This window comes from Protopterus annectens, chromosome 2.part0 (assembly GCF_019279795.1).
Source record: "Protopterus annectens isolate FY-2018-M chromosome 2.part0, PAN1.0, whole genome shotgun sequence".
NCBI classification, from domain to species: domain Eukaryota; kingdom Metazoa; phylum Chordata; order Ceratodontiformes; family Protopteridae; genus Protopterus; species Protopterus annectens.
Window position 1 is genome coordinate 255,255,400 of NC_056728.1, and position 26,522 is coordinate 255,281,921.

General features: G+C 38.2%; 1 protein-coding gene across 2 annotated transcripts in view; it reads right to left on the reverse strand.

Moving 5' to 3' along the window:
• MLPH (melanophilin) overlaps nt 1-26,522 on the reverse strand; it is an 872,816-nt gene that overhangs the window by 397,089 nt on the left and 449,205 nt on the right. For both annotated transcript variants that reach the window (XM_044060732.1, XM_044060731.1), the window contains exon 6: nt 16,804-16,919. In XM_044060732.1, coding sequence (XP_043916667.1) covers nt 16,804-16,919 — 116 coding nt within the window. The remainder of the gene's footprint in view (nt 1-16,803; nt 16,920-26,522) is intronic.

The following is a 26,522-nucleotide window of genomic DNA, read 5'->3' on the forward strand; positions in this document are numbered from 1 at the left end:
GCCCCTGTAGCCAAATATGTGCTGCACACACACACACACACACACGCACACACACACACACACACACACACACACACACACACACACACATCACACATGCACACGCACACGCACGCACACACATAAACATATACCACGGCAGCTGCAAACATGCCCCTGTAGCCAAACATGTGCTGCAAACACACACGCACACACACACACACACACACACACACACACACACACACACACACACACACACACACACACACACACACACAGCTTCACTGTACTAACATCCCATAAGCAATCACCCAGAAACATACACACACATCCATATAGTTGCATTCATGCCACAGGCACACACATACACACAAACTCACATGATTATTTTTACAATACCTACCCACAAGGACACTTTCAGTTCCAATCCATCCATAGAAGAGAATGGCTATGTGCCACTAAAAGACGACATACATTTTTCCCTGTCATGACCAGACTAATGCAGTAGAGTGATTTTAATCACTCTGCTGTGCTACTCTTGTTCTGAGGGAGAGCAATTGGTTAATTAGTATTTGTCTTGAACGGAGACTGCTGTGTTTTCATGTAGTTTCACAACCCAGACTATTGTCTGTACTACAGCCACTGTCTACATACTATTGTAATGAAACCACATTCTCTGAATCACCTAAGGTACCATACAGCAAAAAACTCCTAAGTAAAGGCTTCCTCAAAGCAGCAAACTTTTCTGAATCCCTGTATTTATTTTTTTACATCTTTGAAAATACCGAGTGAGCCCCTTTAAGAGGAGATGCTTAAGTCTATGCTTGAAAAGAAAAACCTTTTATGGCAAATCAAAGCCTGAGCCTTACCTTGTCCACATGTTAAATGAGCACACCTTTATAAAAAGTAATCTAAAACTTATAGAAATAAATTGCAGGTGATAGAATTAGGCAGCTTAAATGTACTTGTAATACTTTCCATTGTTTTTATTAGGATTTCCAGTTATATGTAGCTTTAAATTTATAATTACTAAAGTTCCCCAGATGAACTTTGTTGTTTTTTTGCCAGAAATAATTAATATCTAATACCACATTTAAGATGCACAGTTCTGTATAATAATATTTAATTAGGCCTTCTGTCTAATTCAAAAGCTATATGACCTGAAACTGCTCCGAGCAGTTCGATTGGAAATTCTGATGTGTTGACTCTACATACAGTTTGGTAACCTTGAGTCACTGCTTTACATTAAAGTAAGCAGGAATTGAAATGCAAGTAACCCATTCCCTCTCTTATCCAAGCTTATCACAAGGATTTCTTTTCAGGGTGAAATCTAATTCAGTTGATGTAATCACTGCACCCTTTCTCTGTTACTAATTTGAATATAAAATGCTGAAGCTTTCTTTCTTCTGTATTTGCAACTAAGAATTATATCCATTGGTTCTTCTTTTAATGCAGAATAGATTTACAGGAACCCTAGTTTTCATATAGTAGTTGCCTTACCATTGGGAACTGACTTAACATTAGACTAAATCTGAATTAAACTGCTGGACTTTGTACAAGTGCTTGTTGTCGGGGAGGAACCTACCTTAGCTGAGGAGCATGATTTACATATACTTGGAACATATTCTGTGGTTCCTTTCCTTAAATATGGGTACCACTACTGTAGTTTAACAACACAGATTTATTGTCACTGCCTTCCATCAAACACTGAAAGAGTGCAGGATTCACACTGCCAACCACATCTCCAATAAGATGTAGCAGCCTTATCACTACAAAGGTCTCTGGCCACTGCATTTACTTCCGCTACAGTGAGGATCCCTGATTCTTCAGAGATTTAAGGCAATTTCATCTGACAGAAAGGTGTGCCCACCAAATTAAGATGCCGCAGTAATGCCAGACACAAACTTATTATGCTTTAGAAAATACATACCTATATAAGTATTTTTGCGTAGTCCCGCACTTCTCTGAACTGTACAAGTATTTAAGGTATCACTGATTTAAGTCACTTACTTTATTTCCTGCTTTGTTTTTTTCTTTTTCCTCCACATGACCAGCATCCTCTTTTCTCCATTTTTAAGAGCTTCCACTTTTTGTACTAGACAATAACTGTTTTAAAATAAATTCTAATTGTTTTATCCTCTTTTCTCTCAGTATGCTACAGTTTCTATGGGTTACTCAACTGATCAGTGCCTTTAGGTATGCCACTAGTCTTTTGTTAGTGCCAAGGGTCATAGCTTTGTTTTTTGTTTTTTTTTGTGATTCAGGAAGAATTTCTTAGTTGTGAGTGAATCACGTAGCTGTAGAAGGTCTAATTGCAGTTGCTTTAATATGTTCAAGAGATTTGGATGAGATCTGTAAAGTACCATGCCATCAGAATATAGTTTGGATTTGAAGTTGATGTAGGTCAAGTGGGAGCTGGTTTATGAAAATGGAGAAGAGCAGTGGGCCAGTCTAGAGCTCTTGGCAATGCTCAAGTAAGTGTTGGAAGGTTCAGAAGGTCAAGTAATACTTGGAAGTTGCTATAGATGAGAAAATCGTAGAACTGCTGCAACCTACGGATTAATTACAGTGTCCGGTAGATAAGTTAGTAGGTTGAAGTGGTTAACCATGTCAAAGGGCAGAGTATCAATGATGATTGCACCTGTTAGTTGTCCTTTATCCACGGTGCAGAGAATGTGGTCAGTTATGAACCACAGAGCATTTAGAGTACTTCTACCAGGTCAGAATCCATGCTGTTTATTGGAAAGTACTGGAGGTAGGAGATGATCTGCTCACTGATAATATTTTTCTGGGATTTTGCCCAATGTAGGCAGTGTTAACTCTGGTCAGATATGACTGATGCTGGTTGGTTTTGGAATTTTTGGCACCGGTCTGATGTAGACTGACTTCCAGGTAGAGATCATAATTTTTGTTGTTAGGCAAATACATATATATATGGGTTCATATGAAAAAATGAAAAGATCAACAATGAGAACACCGACGGAACAATAGCGACGCGGAGGTAAGTGGAATGGGGAAAGGATGTGTATGTTCAGGTAAGTGTGTAGTAGAGATATCTTTTGGGTTAAGTGAGTTAGGAGGGTTAGGGTTTGGGTTAGGGTTGTCGATAGGTATGTATGGTTTACTGCTGGTTTGTTAGGATTTGTTTAGTTTGTTAATTGTTGTTGTTGTGGTGTGGAGTGTATGAGGTGTTGTGCTTGTGAACTGTCGGTGGTTTCAGTTGTCGGTCTTTTCATTGTCAATGTTTGCTGTCATTCTTTTCATATGAACCCATATATATATATATATATATATATATATATATATATATATATATATATATATATATATATATATATGGGTCCCCATTGGATTACCCAAGTTTTAAAACTTCGAGCATCATATGTCTGAGACCATAGCCATTGGAACTGTTTGTGAAAGAGCTGATCTTTTGCAAGATAGGACTCAGCAGACCTGTGGGTAATCCATAGTAATCCACAGTACCCATTCAGTGTACATGCATGTTGCTGGTAAAATCAGGTTTTGCATGGACAGCAAACATGGCAAAGATCTGCAGCACTCATTGAAATAAGACCAAGGTGGCCACGATGGAGTAGTGGTTAGCATTATCGCCTCTCTTCTGTGCGGAGTCTGCATGTCCTCCCTGCGGTTATGTGGGTTTCCTCCAGGTGCTCCAGTTTCCTCCTACATTCCAAAGACTAAGTTAGTAGATTGAACACTTTAAATTGGCTGTAGGTGAGAGCGTGTGTGAGTGAGTATAAGCATGAACTAAACCTCGGCTCGAGATGATTGTCACTGCTAAAGTGACACTCCAAACCCATGTGCCAAATGGGAAAAGGTGTTGAGCATGGATGGATGGCTATAACAGAGACCATATGACTGAAGCTTTTGAATGGTCTTTACAGCACTGAATGGGAAATTTACAATTTTCTCTCACTGTAGTGTGATTTTGGAGTTGGTATATTTAATTAGCAGGGGGTGTGGTGGTCACAGTGGGGCTTTCCCCCTCCGCAAAAACATAAGGAAAAAAATGTTTTTATTTTTTTATTTTAGTTTCGAAGTTTTGAAACATTGATCATATGGTCTCAGCTGTATGATGTGCAAGGTTTTTAAACTTCAGTAATCCAATAGGGACCCATACATACATATATATCCCCCAAAAGGAGAGATATCTATACCAAATGATTGTAGCCCCCCAAACATCTCTAACACCCAGGTGAGAACTGCTCTCCACAGCATCCATGGGACCTGATGGTGTCCCTGGCTGTGAATTAGGACAGCTGTTTAATCTTAGTCTCACCTCCTGTGGTCCCACTTCACAAACCCTGGAAATTACCGTCCCATTAGCTTGACAAGCCTTATCTGCAAAGCCATGGAGAGGATCATAATGGATCTCATAAATAAAGACATAGGGAATTTGCAGACTTTGGATCCAACCCAGTTTGGGCAGATCATGCCTGTTAAATTTGGTTGACTTTTAAACAGTCACCAAGGCCATTGATGAGGAAAGGCAGTCCATACAGCCTACCTCGACCTGGCAAAGGCTATCATTGAAAAACTCATCAGCTTAAATGTAAACCCATACATCACAAGATGGGACAGAACCCAAAGGGTCAGAGTTGCTGGCGCCATGTCAGACTCAAAGCCTGTCACAAGTGGTATCCCACAGGGCTCAGTCCTGGACAGGAGGGTTATGGCTGAAAAAGTTTGCAGATGACTGCAAACTGGGCACCATAGTCGAAAACACATCTGACACAGATATCCTTCAGAAGGGTCTCACAGAAACGGATAACTGGTGCCAGAGCCATGGCCTAAAGTTAAACGCCAATAAATGCATAGTCATACCAAAACAAGGTTACCCCTAGCTACCATATAGGTGGCAATCCACTGAGCACAGAAGAAGTTATCAGGGACCTGGGGACCCAGGTTGACAGTAACCTTTCATTCGACACTCATGTTGCTAAAGTAGTTAGAAAGACCTTCTACATTGCCCATCTGATCATGAAGGGATTCACATCTAGATCAAGGGAGGTCATAGTCTCCCTATACTCATCACTCATCAGACCAATGATTGAGTACAATGCCCGCAGCAGTTGGAGAGGCCACAAAAGTTCCTCACCAAAAGGATAAAGGGTCTCAAAAATCTGTCTTATGCTGCCCGACTGAAAGAACTCAAGCTCTATTGCTCAGAGGTGACCTGTGCCTGACATACAAGGCCATGTCAAACCCAGATTTGATGAACATGCTTCACCTCAAAAATCTAGATCCAGACTTAAATGGAGGGATAGAGTCATCACCCAAAGACTCCCTATGCTGTGGAACAAAATATGTGAGGCAGAGCACGCTGGCCTTGTTCAAGAGGAATCTTGACCAATGGATGGGAGATCGCAGATATAATTACCTCAGTGTCACTGCTTGACAGAGGCACAGCAAAATAATGGGCATAGTTTCTCGCTAGGCTTGTAAATGCCCAGATAGCCTAGTATGAACCTATGAACCTATATATATATATATATATATATATATATATGTGTGTGTATATATATATATATATATATATATATATATGTATGTGTGTATATATATGTGTATATATATATATATATATATATATATATATATATATATATATATATATATATATATATATATATATATATATATATATATATATATATGTATATATATATGTGTGTATATATGTGTATATATGTGTATATATAATGAGTAAGAATTCTCTACAGCAATATATGAACTATGGTATATGAACTAAGGACAGATAATGTCTGTGCCTGTAGGATAATTAAGTTGTATTTGCTCCAACATCTATTTAGATGTCATTCTGCTGAAGTAAAAGGGTTGCATATATTCTTGAGGGGGGTTTCTTCTGTTTGAGGGTTGCAGGGGTGTTTTGACAGACATGAGGTTAGGAGAATTCATTGAAGTCTGCTGGAGAGAGAATGGTGAATCGCTTGAGAGAGACTTGGCAGTTATGCTGTTTAGTTCTTGTCAGAATTTTTGGAGTGTGTGTAGGATGGGATTTACCTAGATGACACATATATGCCTGTTTAGTGATATTCTGTAGAGCAGTGAAATTTTTCTAATCAATGTAGCTAGAGTCTTGTTTCCAGTGTTGACAGGTTTCGGTATGAATTTGCATTAATGTTTTAAGTTCTTTGGCTAACAAGTTATATGTATGTTGCAGACCAGGTTTATTTCCCTAGATTGTTTGTTTCTGATGCTATTTGTCTGGTGGATGTTCAACAGGTCCACTGAGGGCGGATCAGGTGGGTGCTTTGTAGGCTAGGCTTAAGTCAGCTTTCGGCAACCTGTTAGAGACTGAGTACAAGGACAAGGCCTTGAAGCTGCCCACATAGCATTTGTTTTCCACACCATGTATTCCTATTGTGCAGAATCTCTTAGGATCCACCAGTTGTTGCATATACCTGGCCAGGTACACACTAAAGGGAGCAGAGTACAATGGAATGATAACCTGCTTAGATCTAAATGTCATATTCCTGCTTATAAGGTGGGCAACATAGAATAATTTCCTCACTATAGTAGACACATGGTGGTCAAAGTCCAAGTTGCTTTCTACATATGTCCCCAAATCCCTGGCTATTGGATCTACTCTTATGGGAGTATTATCAATGCAGTAGTTTGTGGGGTGGCTGTCTTACTAGACAGACTTACTATTAGATACTTGTATGCACTTCTTTGCATTGAGTTTAAGACCATGACTCTGGCACCAGTTATTGTGTAGCAGGCCTTCTTGGAGGGTATCTGTGTCTTGGAGGGATTCAATGACTGCACCTAATTTGCAATCACCTGCATACTTGGTCAGCCTGAGGCCTTTGATGTTAGCCCTGACTTAGGACCAGCCCTAGCACTGAGCCCTAAGGTGCTTCCTAAGTGACGGCCTTTATGCACTGGCACAGTGCTCTGTCCTAACTTCTTGGGTCTTGTCTGTGAGCCTGTTGGCTATCCAGTGGGTGCCATAAGGGTTAATACCCAATTCAGTAAGCCCATTTACAATGTTCAAGTGGGGTATTGTATCAAATGCTTTGGCCAGGTTGAGGTAGGTGTGCACCATCTTGCCCTTGTCCACTGCTTTGATGATCTTTTTGAAGAAGTCCACCAGGTTTCGTAGGTAAGACCTGCCATTGAAGAAGCCAAACTAAGTTGAATCTAGTGTCTCTAAGTTTCCTGTGTCATCTTTTAATATATCCACAATTATTATCTTCATGGCTATACACGTTAGACTATAGATATATATATATATATATATATATATATATATATATATATATATATATATATCGTACATATATACACACATATTATACTAGTCAGGCTTTACCCTTATGCAGTGGGCTAATTATTGCTGTCTTCCATTCATTCAGCACAAAGCATGTTTGGAGGCTGTGGTTATAGTAGGACCAACAGTTTGTTTCATGCTATGAGGCATCACAGTATATTACTGGGGCCATTGATGCAGCATTCTTAACCTTTGACAGTGCCTTGAGGACCTGCACCCTCATGACAGTTGGGAGATTGATGGTTGTGGGTACTTCGTGATAGGCAAGTCTGAGGGGTAGAGTGGTTAAAATTGGAGTCAAATTTTTCAGCCAGCAGATCTTCTGACTTAATGCAGGTGAATTAATTACAATTAATTCAGTACATTGTTGTGTACTGCCTTTGACGTTACAGACAGAGCTGAAAAAGAGCTTTGGTAGACTGGATAAGCCCCCAAAGTTGCTTGTTTAGATTAATGAGGGCTGTTTTACTTTGCTATTAATGCACCATGATTTTCTTCTTTTTGTTATACAACCAATAGATGTTTGGATTCCACCAGGGTGGCTTGTTTTTTTGAGTTAGTCTTGCACTTGTTATGGGTGTGTCCAGCTGTCTCTGTACAGCTGTTAACATATTTATACAAGGTTTCCATAAACAATTCTACACAGGTAGCAGTGGTCTCAGGCTGGGGGAGGGGTTTGGAATTTTGCCAAGATGTCACAATACTAGGAAGTTTGCCTTAGAATAATTTCTAAAAGTTCCAGGGATAGCTGGGGTTCCAGGTTTTATTTTTACTTCAAAGAAGAAAGCTATATGGTCTAACCTGACCAGTGAGAACAACAAACTAGAGGTTGTACTGTTCTGCCATGTTTCTGATGACTCGGTTAAGGATGTCTGTGCTCCAAGTATAATTATGGACTAGTTGGTCCAGGGTATTTGTGTTTACAAACTCCAGAAATCTTTACGCATGCATTAGGGGATCTCCAGTTACTACTGTGGTAGTTAAAATCCCCCATGAATATGGTCTCCAGTACTTTTTTAAGTATGCATTATGGGTTTCCTGGGTGATGGAGGGGGACCTATAGCTTACAAGGATATGATATAGGACTTACCTAGTTTAGTTGGGACAGGGAAAAGCTTATTTTACTGACTGACCAGCATTGGGGTGTGCATGTTTTTTATGTAAATTGAGACACCACCACTTTTTTACCCTTTCCTGTGCAGTAGCTGGTCTAAATGTGTGGAACACATTATAGCCCTGTACTGCTGGGGTGCTGTCCATGGCTCTAAACTAAGTTTCAGTAAATGCACAAGTGTCAACATTTTTCATGGTGAGAAGAGAATGCAGGTAGTGGAGTGTCTGGTTGAGAATCCTGGCATTGATCAAACATCTTTAGATGTTCTTGTGCTAGTTTTGCTATGTTGGAAGGTCTATCAGATTGGCAAGGCCTAAAAAACACACTATGGGAGAGGACAAGGTTTTAGCCAATATACAAAAGCCTAAAGGGGACAGGTGCACACCATCCATGGCAAAGTAGTGTGATTTGTCTACCATATCATCCCAAGATGACAAATACTGTACCCCCTTTAAATGACACCAAAACTAAGACAGTTGGTAAAGTCAACTAGTTTTTTTTATATTGTGGCATCATCCTTGGAGAAGCTTACCTCTCTTGTCCTATTACCTAGGTAGACATTGTGTATATATTTGTACCCAAGGAAGAAGTGATGAATGTTGGGGTGGCAATTCTTTTCCCAAGATTCTGTGATTCCTGTTATGATGGTGTGTGAAAAATATCGGTGTTGTCTAACTAGTTTCTATTACTTTTGGCATTAAGTAGGTGCCAGTTAGGATGGTAGTGTTTTTGTGAGGTAATTGACTGCTTGTTGAACAATTGGACTGGCCATTGTATTTTATTGGTGAGATTATTAACAAAAGTAAAAAAAGTAGAGAAATCCAAAAGCATGGCTTAAAAGCCAAATATAACTTTAATTATACAGGTAGGTAAGCGCTGATCTGATCTGTCCTTCAGTATACTCACTGTTGTTCATAAGAAATACTCTAGCAAAATCAATTCCAACTGAATTAGGTATAGCTGTAAATAAAGAACACACACATCTAAAGTGACAAGTAGTGATGTGAATACGGCCGGCCTAACTTGTGCACAGCTAAACAAGCTTTGTATGTATGGTAGGGGTCTATCCACAACCAGTCTTAACATTTTCTCTACAGATATAGAGAGCGTCTCTGTTAGCCACCCCCTCTCTGACATTATGGGTCCCATAGATGGCCTTCTCGGTTCCTTATTTTTCTTTGGAAGACCATGTAGAGTAGGGACCAAAGGGGTCAGTTAGATACTTAAAGGAGTAACTATGCTTCGCGTGTTGATTCACAATGTGCAGGGACCTATAACTGTAGAACTTGCAGTGCATGTAAATCTATGGATCCGGAGAGACTTTCTAATCACCCTACTACCAAGAAAGTTTATACTTTTTCTTTTTATGCTGATTGTACGAGTAAGGACCTAGTGTACTTACCTAAGTGCCAAGCCTGCCCTTTTTTTTTTTTTTTTTTATGTGAACAAGACTTACAGTTCCTTCGTGAATGTATTCTTGAACATCTTTGTGAAATTCATAAATTAGGTAGGATAATGTACTAGCTAAGTATATATATCTTGTCAAGGATCTGGTTATACTTTTACTTTTTTAGTGCTGCAGCTGATTTCAGAAAGTATGAGAATGAGAGATCTTACTAATAAAACAGAGGAATGTGAAACAAGATGGATTATTTTGCTTCAGGCAGATAAAGGCTATGGTCTGAATGAGACTGTAACTTTAAACTACATCTGAAGTCATGCAACCTGTTCAAATAGCTTTGGCAGTTAATTTTTTTCAAGTTGTGTATTTAAGCAGTGTGTTTGTGTTATATTTTTTTGGTCTGATGATGTGCCCTTTGAGATGTGAAAGTGCTTACCTACTTGTATAATGAAGTTTTATTTGCTTTTAAGCCATTCTTTTGGATTTCTCTGCATGTTTTTTTTTACTTTTGACTGTTTTTGCTGCCTTGTAGGGATCTACGTATATAGCGGTACCTGATGATTTTCTGCTGCTGAGATTATTAACAAGGTTAAGATGTTGAAGCAAACTAGTGAGAATGCTGTAGAAAAGAAAGAGTTGAATAGAGTTAGACTGCAGCAGCTGGGAAATAGATGGGCCAATTAACAGAAAGTTGGGAGAGAGGGATAGATTTTATTGATGCTGCCAAGTTCTTTTGCAGCTGGTTTGGATATAAGTGAGTTGATCTGGAAGTATGTCCTTTCAGGGAAAGAGAAGTACAGTATTTTTCATGTTTAGAGGGACATGTGGAAGGGGTTTGGCTGTTAGTGATAATGTGTTGCTCCTTAATTGGGAGCTGTCTGGTATTAGTGAATATGTCAGGAAATGTTTAAATTGCAGAGATTGGGGATGGCTGAGGAATTTAGGGTGGCTAGGGAACAAAGCAGGTAACAAGCTGCCATAGTCGAGGCAATCAGTCTGAGCATGAACAGAATGATCCGTGCCTCAAAAATCAAATTCACTATGAAGGAATCCACTGAGTGCTGTTTCACTGTAGTGCTTGTTTTTTGGTTTATCTCAAAGAAATTACCTTTTATTCAGCATTAAGAACAGAGTGGAAATCTAACATATTCATCCTAACAAAATCTAAATGCTTGCAAATAGGACACAACACATCTTGCACATCTGTTAAAAGTCACTCTATCGCACAATTCTTATCTGCCTGTACACGTTTACTAAATGTGTTCAACCACTTACTTTTTCCTCAGCCTTCCTTCACCTCCCATTTTTTAATTTATTCATATTTTTGTAAGTATACAAATAGTAGTCTGAACACACTGTAATCTTTTACTGAGATGTTCTAAAATTACTTACCGTCACATGCTCTACTTATCTGTTGCACTATCCAGGTTAATCAGTTATTGCTCATAAGTAAGTACTAGTCAAGCTGCCTTTGTGGGCCATGGTAAATATGGCCAATTTCTCTTTTGTGCTCAAAATAACCTATTCCATTTGGTTACAGATTGGACTTACCCATCCCATGAGCAAGAATTGTATATTGCCTCTTATTAGAATAACTGGGATCACACCACAGATAAGTGGAGGGGGCCTATCCCTGGGATAAACATCAAGGTGCTTCCTCTGTCCATTAGTAGTACAGGGGCAATCCTGGGGTAACTTTTCTGTTTCCTATCCAAGGTCTAAGATGCACTTGAACATGGACAGGGATGAACTTTGTTTTATATGGCTGGGAAGTCTGCTCCACGACAGTGATATTCTCTACAAGATATACCTGCTAATGTTGCAGAAGGGGGTTAGATCACTAGAACAAGTATTTCTGATGCCACTTGATTTGCTGATGTGCAGTAAATCCATCAATAATTGGTCAGAGGACACCCTGTATGCCAAATTCAGGTCACCCCTTAGCAGTCTGTAGGATACCTAGTATAGTGACAGGGCTTTGTAGGACATGTTGTTTAGGCCTTGTATCTTTTTAGTAAAGTATCTCTGTGAGCATTGCAGTGGTTGTATGTTCCTGGTCAGATACATACCAAAGGGGGGCATTATATTGGTCAAATGAGGGCTGAGTAAAGGAGAACAATGACATCCCTAGTTCTAGACACACACACTCCCTTTGTTTATAACTTGTGCAGTACAGAAGGCCTTTCTCACAGTAGACACATGTTGGTCAAAAGTTAGGTGTCTGTCCAGATAAGTTCCCAAATCCTGAACAACTGTGTGAACTCTTAGGGGTGTATTGTCAATGTGGCAGTTCCCTGGAGTAAATGAGTTCCCAAAGGGGTAGAAAGGAGCAGTATGTTTAGAGTTTTTGCATGTGAAAATGAGATATGTGAATATTTAAATGCACCACATGGCAAGTGTTTTTACAATGTAAGTTGTGATGAAACCATATTTAGTAGCTTTGAAAGAGAACCATGCCATTTGTATTAAACCTGCCGACAAGGGGGGGAGCTACTGTGGTCATGAACAGGACTTATTACCATCGAAGTATGATGAATATGTTAAGTGATAACAAGATTTATACTAAGATCACTAGACCTAGAGTTCAACAGATAATACAGAATGTGCATGATGTCATATATGATTTGTTACTGACTGACTTGATAGACAAAAATCTGTATGACTTCTTATATGTTCAACATCCGATCATGGTCATAATTAAGGGGGTTACTCAAGATACATAAAAACCTTTCTACCCCTCCTTTGAGACCCATCATTGCAGGAGCTGGATGGGTCACTGAATCATTATCAATGTTTATTGAACATAAACTGAAACCTGTGTTTGCAAATTTATATACTGTTTTGAATGATACATCACATTTTTTACATGATTTACATGATTATGTGGACACCACTCATGGTTTGACTAATCGTTTCTTTGTGACTGTGAATGTACAGAAATTGTTTACAGCTATTCCCAACAATTATGGAATAGATATGGTGAGGCAGATATTTATTAATCGAACTGACTACTCACGGAACACTGTTTTGTTGATTTGTACATTATTAGAATTGATTCTTCAGAATAATTTATTTGTATATACAGACGATGTTTATTTGCAGCTGGGGTGGGCACATACTATGCTAATTCATATCCCAATCTTGGGATGAGTGGATGGGAGGAGAAGTTTGTTTTGGGAGCTGAACACTATTGTAATAGTATTACATTTTATCATTTTGTTGATGACGTGTTTATGCTATGGATAGGCACAAAGGATGGTATCTATGCCTTTGTTTCATTTTTAGAGACTATGACTACTTTTTTGAAATTCACTGTGCATATGTCCAGTGAGAATATAGACTTTTTAGATGTACACCTATGTATGGCTGGGAAGGGTAGTATTAACACCTCTCTATAACGTAAACATTGTTGGAGAAATAGTCTATTGGTTAGGGAAAGTATGCACCCTCGACATCTATATCCCAATATAGTCAGGAGACAATTTTTGAGAGCTTCTAGCCTCTGTACAGATTTTGATGAACTCTGTGTCACATTAGATTCTTTGACTGAGCAATTTTTACAATGTGGTTATGACATGGATACTCCAGAGAAAGAGAGAGAAGAAGGGGAACTACTGGTAAACAGTTTTTTTCTCTTCAGGTGATAAAAATCACTGATCTAGAAGTGCTATACATAGAAATTGCACATCTAAACGTAGGTTTGCAGTTAAATTTACCAATGATGTAGGTCCCATATGTGATATTATCCTTAGAAGCTAGAAAATCTTAACAATGGACCATAAGGTAGCTGCTGGTCATTCTCCTACCTTTCTCTTTAAGAATAGTTTGAATCTAAAGAGACAACTATGTGATCTGAATAGAAAACCTTTGAATTTGAGGGTTCACATCAAAGTTGGAACTTATGCATGCCATTCCTGTCAAGTATGTCATACCATATCTAAGCAGCAATTCTTTCAGCATCCTATATATAACTATGTGTTCAAACTCTAGCAATATGTTGAGTGCAAAACTGAGAATGTAGTATATTTGGCCACCTGTAATTCCTGCATATGTTTTTATGTAGGTAAAACAAGTAAAATGTTGAAGGATAGAATTATGAGGCATTTATATGATCTAAAAACTTTTAACCCTAGAAATGCTCTGGCTAGACATGCCATGAAAAATAAGGGGAATACTTTCTCTTTTAAAGCATTACAAAATATTAAAATGAATAGTAGAGGGCGACTTGATTAATTCAACAGAAGTTGCTGAAATGCAATTGATACTTAGATTGCAAGCTGATAAGTATCCAGGTTTGAATGGATGTTTATCTTTAAAACCAGTATTAAAAGGGAGGAAATTAAGGTCTTAATTACCATGGCTTCACCTCGTATCTTGGTTTTACCTCATATCTTTTGATTGGTTGTTCTTTTATTTAAATATTAAATTGTTTTAACTTGGTTTAGATCTGACAAAGAGTTTCTTAAAAACGCAAAAGCTCTCATCTGTTCCATTCAATGTTTTATTGCTTTATTAAAGTTTTATACCTACTGCCGTGGTAGCCATTTTGTGATTTTATGGTTCATTTGTTTTAATACATCAATTGTTAAAAGAGTATAGCGGTGGAACCAGTAATGACAAAAACTACCATTTCAGAACATTTTGACCATAAAAGGCCACTCAAACTGTTATTATAATCCACCACCTATATAGGTCAATAAGCACAATCTCTGCAGAAGTAAAGGTCATCTGAATAATTCCATATTAACTGGAACTGTGACTAATGAAGTAGTTGCTGCGGGCAAACAACTGTGCTTTTCAGTGCTTCATCTACAAATTCGGTGCCTGCTGCCCATGAAGAACAAATTGCCTACATTACATTTAAAAAAAAAATTGGTGTGTGCATATGTAATCAATCTACCTGGTGCAGGAAGAGAACCCACAGGCTTCTGCACCAAAAGTATGACGCCTATACATTGCCCCAGACACTGAATAATACAACTATGAAACTCTATGACTGATACTAACATGTAATTCTCAGTGATTTGCAAAAAAAAAAAAAAAAGATAAAAAGAAATAAAATTAAAGGAGACCTGGCAGTATGTGTGGAGGTTTAAGTTTTACTTACTTAGCAATCAATGAGATCAGGGTTTGACTCTGAGCAAAGTCACTTAACTAAACAGTACTTCCAACTGACACATCACATACATACATACACACACACACACACACACACACACACACACACACACACACACACACACACACACACACACACACACACACACACACACACACACACACACACACACACACACACACACACACACACACACACACACACACACTACTTATGGCTCCAATCAAGCTTGGCTGCTGCTGCTCTGTATTTTGTGCTCTTTCATTGCTCCATTACAATACCATTTAGATGTAATACTTAAATCACCTACAATTTTTTCAATGGGAGCTTGCATTATGGAAGTTGCCCTAATACTGAGGTTTCTGGGGCTTGCTGTGCTATGAAAAGTCACCTCCAAGGTCCTAATGCTGGTACTGTTTTACTTGCACTGGTTTTACTTACAGGGCATTTTGTTATGAAATCCCGGGCCCCCTCCCCAGTTAACATGGGCCCTAGGTAACCACGTAGGGCACTCTGTACTGGATCCAGCTCTGTACTGCTGGAACTTCAAATCGTCCTTTTCCAAGGACCAAAGAATACTCATCTGTTACCCATTATACTGCATAGATTTGGGGCAAAATGTCCAGCTCCACCTTCTGCTGAGTTTGTTTCATGACCAGCTGCTTGTACATGTTTCTTATCAACCCTAGTATAACATGAACTTTATAAATCCTGTGTTATGGATGTCCATAGTCAAAATTAAGATTGGTCATATCCTCTAGCAAAAACCACTGAAACGGTTGTACAGGCAGTTATTTTAATGTGAATTCCTTATGGCTACTTTCTATCAGTTACTTCATAACCTCAAGAGCCACACTTTTTTTCTAAGTATTACATTATTGTTGTTTAAACCCAACTGACAGTTACCTTTAGCTTACAAAAGCACAAATCATTATTCAGTCCTTATGATCTGTACTACATGTTGCATAATACACTCATAGAAGATCGAACAATATAATGTGCTGGAACATTATTTCTGGTTTTAAGACTAGATCAGCCATACCTCCAAACTGTCAAGATATTTGCAGAATGTCCATTTTTTTGCCTCATATTTTTGTCCTGTTCCTCATAAAATTTGTGTTTTTTCTGGAAAATCACTGAGGAATGAAGCCACTAAATAATCACATACGTTTGGGTTTCAAGTTTCATATCCTTCAGAAAATGTGTGCTGACAATAAACCTGTCATTCTTGCAACTTTCTAAGTTTATAAGAGCGATATTTAAAACCATTCGCCATTTTGGGCCTTTGTTCCCCCATTATTTTAGTCCTTGTCCAGATTTCTTCGCCTAACAGGTTGAGAGGTATGGCATCAGCAGACAAGCAGACGGATATAAGACAATAGTAACATGGCAAGTGGAGGTCATGTTATTAAAGTGGAATGTTAGCATTTCACATTTTTTCAAGATTTCCTGATTAGGTTAGCATTATTCATGCTTTGGAAAGAATGTTTGTAATCATTTAAAGAATAAACACGTTATATTTTCATTATAGATATGTCAGACAGAATATTCTTGCAAGCTTGTGTTGTAGTTAAACTCATTCTTAGGAGGTTGGTTTTGTTCTCAAAACCCAGATTGCAGAAAAACTTGGCAAGCCAGTGTTCGAGCAAAGCCAATTTGAGAGGTGTTCTCTTCAACACCCTAATTAAAGAAGTATCTGAGCAGTTCTATGTCAAGTAAATAGGAAAAAAGTAGGTTTACTTTGTTCTGATAGCATATTATTCTTAAAAGGAATGAAGAGGCCATTAGGAGAAAAAAGAAAAAAAAAAAGACACAGCAGAGTCTGAAGTGCTAAATACAAAAGGTGACATTTCTGGGGTCATGTTTACCAGCAGGTAACGCTGTGTCTCTGAATTATCAAGCACATCTCTACCATCATCTTCATCTCTGCCATCATCATCAGCTCGCTGCTGCAGTCCAGTTTTTCTGCCAGGCCCACACTCCTCTGCAACACAAAATATGACAGAAGCGGTCAGAGCAAGAAAAGTGCTCACTGTTTATTTACATTAACTCCACTCTCGATCTCTTGTTACCCTTCATTTTCCCAACTTGCTTTACACATACACCACTCGTTAACACAGTGAAGTTAATGAATACAGTTTCGACACATTACCTGAAAAGTTATTTTAAAATTTTTCAAGCAAAGAAAGATGAAGGAAGTAAACATATTTATTTACACCACACTATGTCATGTTCGCCCTGTGATACAATGCACTTGTTGTGAGAAACTAACTTGTGCCTGACCTTTGCATTTAAGAACAATACGGTGTAATTTGGCGAGTGAGCTAAGTTTTACATGCTCTGTACATTTTTGTGTAATTAGTGTTTCATGTGTCTCATTTAGCCAGCATTAAAGAAAAGGGTGCTACGCTACTGAATTAACTGCTCTTGTTTGAATTGCCTTTGTTTGATTGGTTGTTTATTGCTGTATTGATTGGTTCCTTGATGCATTAGCTCATATATTAAGATGTTGTACTTTAATTTTGTATGTGGATCTGAAGAAGCACTGTGTGAAAGCGCTTATCCTACCGTTTTATATTTTTTCATTTATTAAAAGTTTATGCCAGTAGCCGTGGTGGTCGCTTTGATTAGTTGCTGTATACTTCTGTTTTTGGTTATCTCAGCATCCTTTGGTTGCTGTTTGCTTTATTTTTGCTCCCATTTAGTTTGCAGTTTGCCCATAGACAGTGTGGCATGGCACAGACTGCACTTTTAATAGGAATCAGTTTTAAAAGATAATTATGTCTATGACAAAGAAAGGACACTTATCACTGTAGTATGTTTATTTTTTAACAAGCTGATATCGCAGAACATCATAATTCTAAGTAAAACCTAGACCACACACAGAATAATTCCCATGTGCAAATGATTAACATAACTGATTCATACCCATGTAGGAAATGCAACAAGAGGAAGCCTCAAATCTATTTAATATTAAGAGGGTGTGCATAATTTTCATAGGTAAAGTCAACCTTAACTGGATATTTTCTACAAGCATTTCTTACAATATACAAAAGGCATATGAAAAGAGGCGAATAGGACCTTGACTCTGCCTTACAGGCTATGCTGCTTTCTTTTCCAATCTGCACTCCACAAGCCTCAACCCACCTCTGCTTTTTGAGATATTTTACTTGGTGAACGCATGACCAAAAGCAAAAGCAGTAACATTATACTGTAACAGCTGAGGGTTTTCTAAACATACTGAGTGAGTTTCATTGGTAGCTCACCACTGTATTCATACAGGTACAGTACAAATTTACAGGCTGGTTAGTGAGCAAAATACCAGTCAATAATGTTTATTATTATTATTATTTTTTTTATCTCTGATTGTGCTGCAAGTAGCGTTTTTCTCCATTTTAGGTCTCTTTGTATACTGTCTCTTCACCATTCAGGAAACAACTTCTTTCTTCTGGAAATGTACTATGTAATTTTACTGGCAATTCAAAGAGGGATTGGAGTCTAAAAGAAGGTCCTTTGGATGTATCACAGACTCCTTCTGGTAGCAGTGGACTTCAGCTAGGCAGAAAGTCCTCACATATTTGTGTTTTTTTTCATAAGTGCAGTTTTGTTAGACTGCATGTTTAAGCATCCACCAACTGCCATTTGGCATACCTAAAGTCGCATGCACAGGGTGGTTGCTGGCAGCAACTAAGTGTTCTAATTGAACTATGGCCACTCTGAGATTTCTTTTAACTCTCTCTTTTAAATGTACATAGTCATATGTATATATTTGTATACTTCAACATTGTGCTTTGTTCTTGAGTGGTTCTTCTATGTATTTTATGTGTTTTATTTCTGGAGCTTTTCTCCCCGGACCTCTTCTGAAAAAGTGACATGTGTCCAGTCAGACTTTCCCGGCAAACAAATGTAAAATAAATAAAAATAAAATTTGTCCCTTTTGGCCACAGTAGCAGCAATGACATCACAGTACCAGCAATGACATCACAGTACTGATGTTAGTGCACAATATGATACAACCAAGGAGTGCATAATTGATATCACACAGCTTATTTCCAATAACAATAACATGTTACTGTTTTTCTTGGCTAATCTAAATACACTGAGGTTGGTAAGTAATATATTTACAGTATTTTTGAGTTATTTAGTCAATCAGGTGTCCTGAAATTGCATAGTTACTGTATAATTAAGAAAGTACAATACTAACAGCTTATCATCCTTTGTCACCAGATATCATCATGCTTTGAGGTGGACACTGAGACCCAAGAAGAAGCAGAGTGCCTTGAGCACCAAAGGTGCAGCACTAATCTAATGTAAAACAAACCCAGAGAGCTGCCATGGATGCTCAGGTTAAGGCATCATTAGCCAAAATTGATTATGTTATTGTGTGGTTAGCAGTATACAGAAGGGTTGTTGTTTGTCTTTTGGCTTTTCCCGGTTAGGGGTTGCCACAGCGGAACTCCGGTCCGCTTATGATTGGCAGTTGGTTTTTATGGTGTTGAGTTGCCAGCCCGATGCCCAACCTTCAACGAAGGTACGCCCATTCAACGCATGTCTTTCGAACGCCCACTCGACCATGGGGAAGACATGCAGACTCCACACAGAAGGCACTCACAACCCAAGCCGAGAATCGAACGGGAGTGCCTCTTGCTGTGAGGCAACCACGGAAGTCTTAGCAGCATACAGAAGGGTAAGAATAAAAAAATAACAATTATGGTGTGCAATTTTAGAAGAAAGAATTAACCTGTAATGTGATGTAAATGAGGTTGAGGTAGGAGACGGGCAAACTGAGGGAAGGAGTAAACATGCTATAAGAATGAGTCCGAGGTGGAATACTCAGGACTATAGAAAAGGGCGTGAGAAAGAGCCAAAAAAGAGAAGAAAATTAATGTGGCTATATAGAATTAGGACATAAAATGGGCACTACAACAGGTGAAAAGCAAGATGCGGGCAACAAAGACTGTGAGTGCAGTCAAGGCAAATGTTGAAAGATAGGATCAAGAAAGAAAGAGCCTTTTAGGTTAATAACAGGAAGATGGAAGAGACTGATAGAACTGGCCAGGCTGTGGGAGGGAGACCACAAAATACTGAGAAAAAGCAGAGGTATTAAACAAGTACTTTCAGTCTTCATAAAGAAAACAAGAAGGGAGTTTCATGTTAGGAGGGAGGTAAAACAGATAGGAGAACATCAGGACACTGCAACAGAGAAGGAAGAGTTTAAGAGGAAAATAAATGTCTTTAGGAAGGATAAAGAACAAGGACAAGATAAGCTGCCTCCCAGAGACCTTAGAAATCTGACCGCCATTTTGACAGACCTCTTGCACTAGATCTTCAACAGATGACTGGTTAGTGCAGAAGCATCAAAGAGATGGAAGACAAAGTGTGACACCCTAGTACAAGGTGGGGGTGAGAAACGACCAAGGAAATACACACCAACTAGCTTAGCAATAAAAGGGAAAGTCACAGAGAAAATCTCGAGAGGAAGGCTGGTAGCCTAGCTATGCACCACAGGAAGTATCCGCAGTACATTTACATCGCTTCTTGAAAAGGACCGTATTACTAATCCCTGAGGTAAACTTACATGAAACTATCCAAGCAGCAGTACATAATCTGATGAAGGCTGAGATGCTGTACTATTTAACAAGCAAGGGAATTTTGCTGACAGGTGGAAATTCTTTTGCATAATGAGCTTATCCCGTTAAGAAGTCATGTTTATCTTATAATGTCAGGTGAGAATTTTGGACAGTGTTGATAACATTACAAGAGTTTCTTAAATATCAAAGATCTATCAAAATGGGTCTTTCATAGCCCAAAAGGCAAGACATAAATTTCCAAGAAGCCTGTACAAGGCAGAAAAAAAAACTGAAAGACTTTTTATTATATCCAGATCACTAAAGGAGCCTAGCATTTTGATTCTCTTGGTTAGGAAATATTAACATCATTCACACTGGCAGATATATTTGGTAACAGACATACGTCTCAAGCATTATATGTAATGATTGGTCCTATTAAGTAAGGAATGTTAGGGGACTAAGAGTCCTTTGGATCTTGAAGCTATATATATGTTAATTAACAGGGCAATGAAAAAAAATTTCCTCACTTTAACTGATACTTAATGATTAAAGGACAGTTAGTTCTTGATGAAAGTGCTTAAATCTCTAACACATACCTCTCAACCTTTCTGCACAAGAAATATGTGCAAAACTAAAAATAATGGGGGCACAAAGACCCAAAAAGAAGGACACATTTTAAATATTGCTCTTATAAATGTAGAAAACGCTAGAATAAAATGTTTAGTGTTAGCATGCATTTCCTGGATACTATGGAGTCTGGAACTTAAATGTTTGTCATAATTTATTGACTTCAGCCCTCAGTGATTTGCCAGAAAAAAAGCACACCTTTTATAAGGAACAGGCCAAAAATGTGAGGCAAAAATCTGGACATTTGAGAGCTATGTTCTAACAAGTGAATCAACCTTAAATAAGATTCCATTTATATCACAATTAGTATAAAAGATTTACTTCTCAAATGTGACTACACTATATTTTTTACATTAGGTCTGAGGCCATGGTCAGAAAACCAGGTGCTAACTTTATTTAATCTTTCTTGGAAAAGGTAAGGGATTGTGCAAGAGACAATGATGGCACCCAGTTTGCACACCTTGGAGATCAGTCTTCACATCATAGAAGTAAATTCCAAAGAAAAGGAGATGCAGATCAGAGCCTTGAGGAACTCCACAAGTGAATAATCTGTTAAATTTGAAAGTACCACCAACTCTCACCTCATGTATAGAATGAAAAAGTCACTTGGCAATCCAATGAGTAATATATGGGTTAATAATTTAGTAAGTTTATCAACAATTCCTGCATGAAGAATCATATTCAGTGCCTTGGCAAGGTTGAGAAGTGCAGCATGGACAGAATGAGTCCATCAAGGACATCAGTCTCACCCTCAAAAATGTAAATTGAATCAAGCAAGACCTACCTTCCACAAAACCACACCGAGTATTACTAAGTTACCAACTTCACTGCTATTGGGATTGATTAAAATCTACTCCATAATTTTACAGATAATTCTAGTGTGGCTAATGGGATGACAATTGCCTGAGTAAATTATAACACTGCCCTTAGATAGAGGCACCACAACTACTGTTCACCAGAGCTCAGGCACATATCCTGTGGTGAGGCTGCAGTTAAAAAACCTAAGGAGAGTTTCAGCAATGGCCTAGTTTGTGCTGACAACAAGGCAGCCTAGTATATTATCTGGGCTCACGGGGCTGTTATTTTTAGCTTCTGAAAAGCTTCTAGGATCTGGTCCATAGTGATAACTGGAGGAGCAATGTTAAAAGATTCAGGTGAGGTGACATCAGGGTGAGAAAGGGATGGAAAAGTTTGAAATAAATTTGACATCCAGGACATTAGCTGTAGTTTCACTTTAAGTTCATTGCAGTACTGGGTATGACTTTTAATACTCCTCTTGTAGTTGAAAAAAGTCTTGTGATTATCATTTGAAGATTTAGCCACCTTCAACTCATATTCAGCTTAACTCCTCTTAATACCATATGTAAGGTCCTGCACATCTGCGTACTGTTCTGTATCTGAATCATGGAGTAATTTTGTATATGACCCATACAATTTTTTCTCCCATTTTAAAGTTTTTTTTTATCTGAGAATTTCCCATCATACATATGCTAATGTCTATGCATTAATTGAGAGGCCGGAAAAAATAATTGGTAATTAAATGAGGTGGATTTCTTGATTGCGCCAGCAGGGGCAAAGCACTTTTATGAAACTCGTTAAGGCCACTAGATAGGAATATTTATCTATTTATTTATTTACTGCTTTTGTTGAACAGGTTAATCTTACTGGACAGAAGCTCTTTTTTGGCAGAATCTGAGAGAGAAAAGCTCCAAATATAAAGATAATAGCATTCAAAAAGTATAGATACATACTGTTAAGCACAAATCAGAAGTTTAAGCAGATGCTTTAAACTAGAGCATAAATCTAGACATCAAATGCAATAATTCATAAGCAAAGTACTGTGCAGGCCAGGTATGTAACAGAGTAAATTTCAAGACCACCGATACAAAATGCACTAGAATATCAGTAGTGCTCAGGTAGATAAACTAAGTAAGAGAGCAGTCATTTCAATGTAGTTCAGTAAATTAGGAAAGAAAAAAGGATAGTGTTACTCAGTAGCATTTAGATACTGAACTATTAAAAACATATATTACAGTACAGTAGAATACTGAAATAGACCACATATAACGAGTAGTATTTAAAAGGATTAGAGGAAACTTAAAGGATATTAGAATGCATAAAGGAGGAAGATGCGGAATATAAGATACATGTAAATTGGATGCAAGGAGTGGGGAATGTGAGGAAGGGAAGAATAAAAGGAATAGAGGGATATAGGGGAGGGAAAAGTAATAAGGTTGACTGTGGAGTAGTTCCAAAATACAGTTGAATTTGGCAGCAATTATGAGCTAGTCATGAAAGAAAAAAGTGACAGTTTGATAGATTTGGTCTAGCAAGCTTTGGTGTACAGGAAACAATGACATTTATAAAAACAAGGTCAGGTCTCCGTATCCCTCTCATGTAAAATTGGACAAATTGCTCTAGGGAGATGATAATACAATCTAGGAAACACTGGGTATATTTACTGTTTATTGTTAACTGTGTAAGACTTGCAGCTGAAGGATGGGATTAACAGATGTGTAATCCTGCTTGTCAAGGTACCTACTGTGGTCTGCAAATTACACCAAAGAGGATCTATACTTGGCAGTGATGTAGTTAGTGATTGACTTTATCAAATGTGACCAAATGTCAATGAGCTCAAATTCATACTCAAAGTATTTGGGGCAAGTTTATATATCAGTGGATAAAAAAGATACTTCCTCAGTCCCCGAGGTAGTACAATTTATTTTATTTATTTATTTGACATTGTTAACTGGGTTAGTCCAACTAAGCCAGAGGCTCATTTTCAGTGGAGACTCGAGGAGAAAAGCTCCCGAGATTTTACAGATACAAAGAAAATGATGACATAGTTAACAGTTCAAATGAAGTACAAATACAATTAGCAGGTCTCATATGTACAGAAAAATGAGAATAAGATAAAATATAAAGCATAATAAGACAATTGTTGTAATGTCAGCAATGTGTTTTTTTAATATGCAAGCAGGTAAATAATAACAAAAACATACCCCATACTTCTATGTCACATAATCTCCTCGCTAAAAGGAGTTTATTACTGGCTTGGGAGGATGAAAAGGTGTAGAGGGTTAGCTAGGGTCATGACAGGGGCAAGACTTTATGTTAAGTAAATGTAGTCTAAGCTCTTTTTTGAAGTGCTTAGGGTGGTGGATGGTTCTTATATGTGAGGGGAGTTTATTCCAGTCTTGGGCTACACTGAATTTGTAAAGTAGTTTTCCAAAATATTTATTGGGTTTATATATGTCAAAGAGTTGTTGATTTGATGTACGGAGAGTGTGGTTTGGGGTGTAATAGGATACCAGGGATGAGAGAGAGAGACAGGACATAGGTTTGTATAGAACACAGTGTATGATTTGAAATTGAGACATTTGGGGTTGTTGGATGAATTCTAGCCATTTAAGTGAGTTGAGTGCCAGGCAGTAGTGTGAGTTGTGTGACATGTCAGTGGCAAATCTGGCTACTTTCTGGTAAGTTTGTTGGAGTTTAGATAAATATGTGGAGTGAACGGAGGTGAGAATAGGGGCTGCATAGAGAAGGGAGGGAAGGAGGAGAGACCGAGATATGCAGATTCTAGCATCTGAGTTAAGAAATTTTTTATTTCTGTATACTAGACCTAGGTTTTGGTATTTTTTTAATAGTTTGCTGAATATGCAGGTTAAATTTAAGCTCATCATCGATAATTGTGCCTAGGAGCTTTGTGTGGGGTTCGGCTTGGATGGTGGTCTTATCAAGAGATGTGATGACAAAGGAAATTTTATGGTGAGACAGAGGTTGAGGAAGGAATAGTAATAGTTTTTGTTTGGATTTAAGATGAGCTGATTTTTGGTGAGCCATGTTTCTATGGACAGAAAGGAGTCTTGGGTGTGTGTGTGCATGTGTGGAGGTCAGATATGTTGTCAGAGATGGAGATGAGCATAGAATTGTCTGCATATTGAATGAGGAATTATTCTTTACAGGATGTATGAAGGTCATTTATGAAGCTATTGAACAGAAGGGGCCCTAGGATGGATCCTTGGGGGACACCACATTTTATGGGTAAAAAGGAGGAGTAGGAAGTGAGTCATCTGACAGATTGCTGCCTATTGGAAAGGTAGCTGGTAAACCAAGTAAGAAAAGTAGCAGAGAGATTTTGATCATTGAGTTCAGAGAGGAGTAAGAAGTGGGAAACAGTGTCAAAGGCTTTGCAGAGGTCAAGGAAAAGACAGGATGCAAGTTTGTTGTTGTCTCTGGCCTCAGCTACTGCTTGGGTAAAAGCTAACAGTGCAGTAGAAGTACTGTGGTTTGGTCTGAAGCCATGCTGAGTGTGAGTTGGTAGGTTTTCCTGAAGGAGAAAATTAAGTAGTTGAGTATGAATGCACTTTTCAAGTATTTTTGATAGGGGAGAAAGTATAGTCAGTGGAATTATCGGCTTTATGCAGTAGGATGGTTTAAAAGGCTTTCCAAATGTCAGAGATGGTGGCTTTTTGAATGGATCTATTTATGAGCAGGGATACAGGGTAGGCTATGGATTCAGCAGCAAGTTTAAGAAAGACAGGTGGTAGGTGATCTGCAGAGGGTGAACAGGGTTTAAACGTAGGCAGGAGTGATTTAGTGGTTTACTATCAAAATTTCGAACTGTACTCCGTCGACTGTACTATCTTCGAACATGGAAGTTCGAAAACGGTAATATCGATGTAAAAAAAAAACAATCTAGGAACGGGTTTTAACACGGGTCGAGGTAGGGGAAATGTTTATAGTTTGGAATAATACTGAACACCTACCTCGACCCATGTTAAAACCCGTTCCTAGATTGTTTTTTTTACTTCGATATTACCATTTTTGAACTTCCGTGTTCGACGATAGTACAGTCAACGAAGTACTGTTCGAAATTTTGATAGTAAACTGATTTAATATAGGGTGTGGAGATGGGTCTCAGGGAGAAGGGCATGTTGTTTGTTGGAGTAGGGGAGGTTGGAAAAGGATTAGAGTTATGATTTGTGTGTGTAAGTTTTTGGATGTTATTAATGAAGTAATTGTTGAGGAGGGTGGCAGTTTTCAGTGGGGTATTGTTTGGGAATAGGGAGGGGTGGATGAGTTGCCAGGGTGAAGGATCTTGTTTAGCAAAATATGAAATCTGTCGCCACCACCACAGTTAAAATCTTTTATTAAACTGGTAGAAAATAAAATAGAGTTCAGTGTCCCTTTTATACACAATAAGCGCTTTCGATTTGTCTTCATCAGATCGTAAAAGAAATTAGGGCCTCAGTTACATTTATACTCTGCCTAACAAGTTAATGACCTTAAAGAGGATCTTGCTTTCTTAAAGGTATACTAATTGTTTTGTTCAGGTCTCTGGTAAAGCTTATATATTTATTTATTTTTATTTATTTTATTTATTT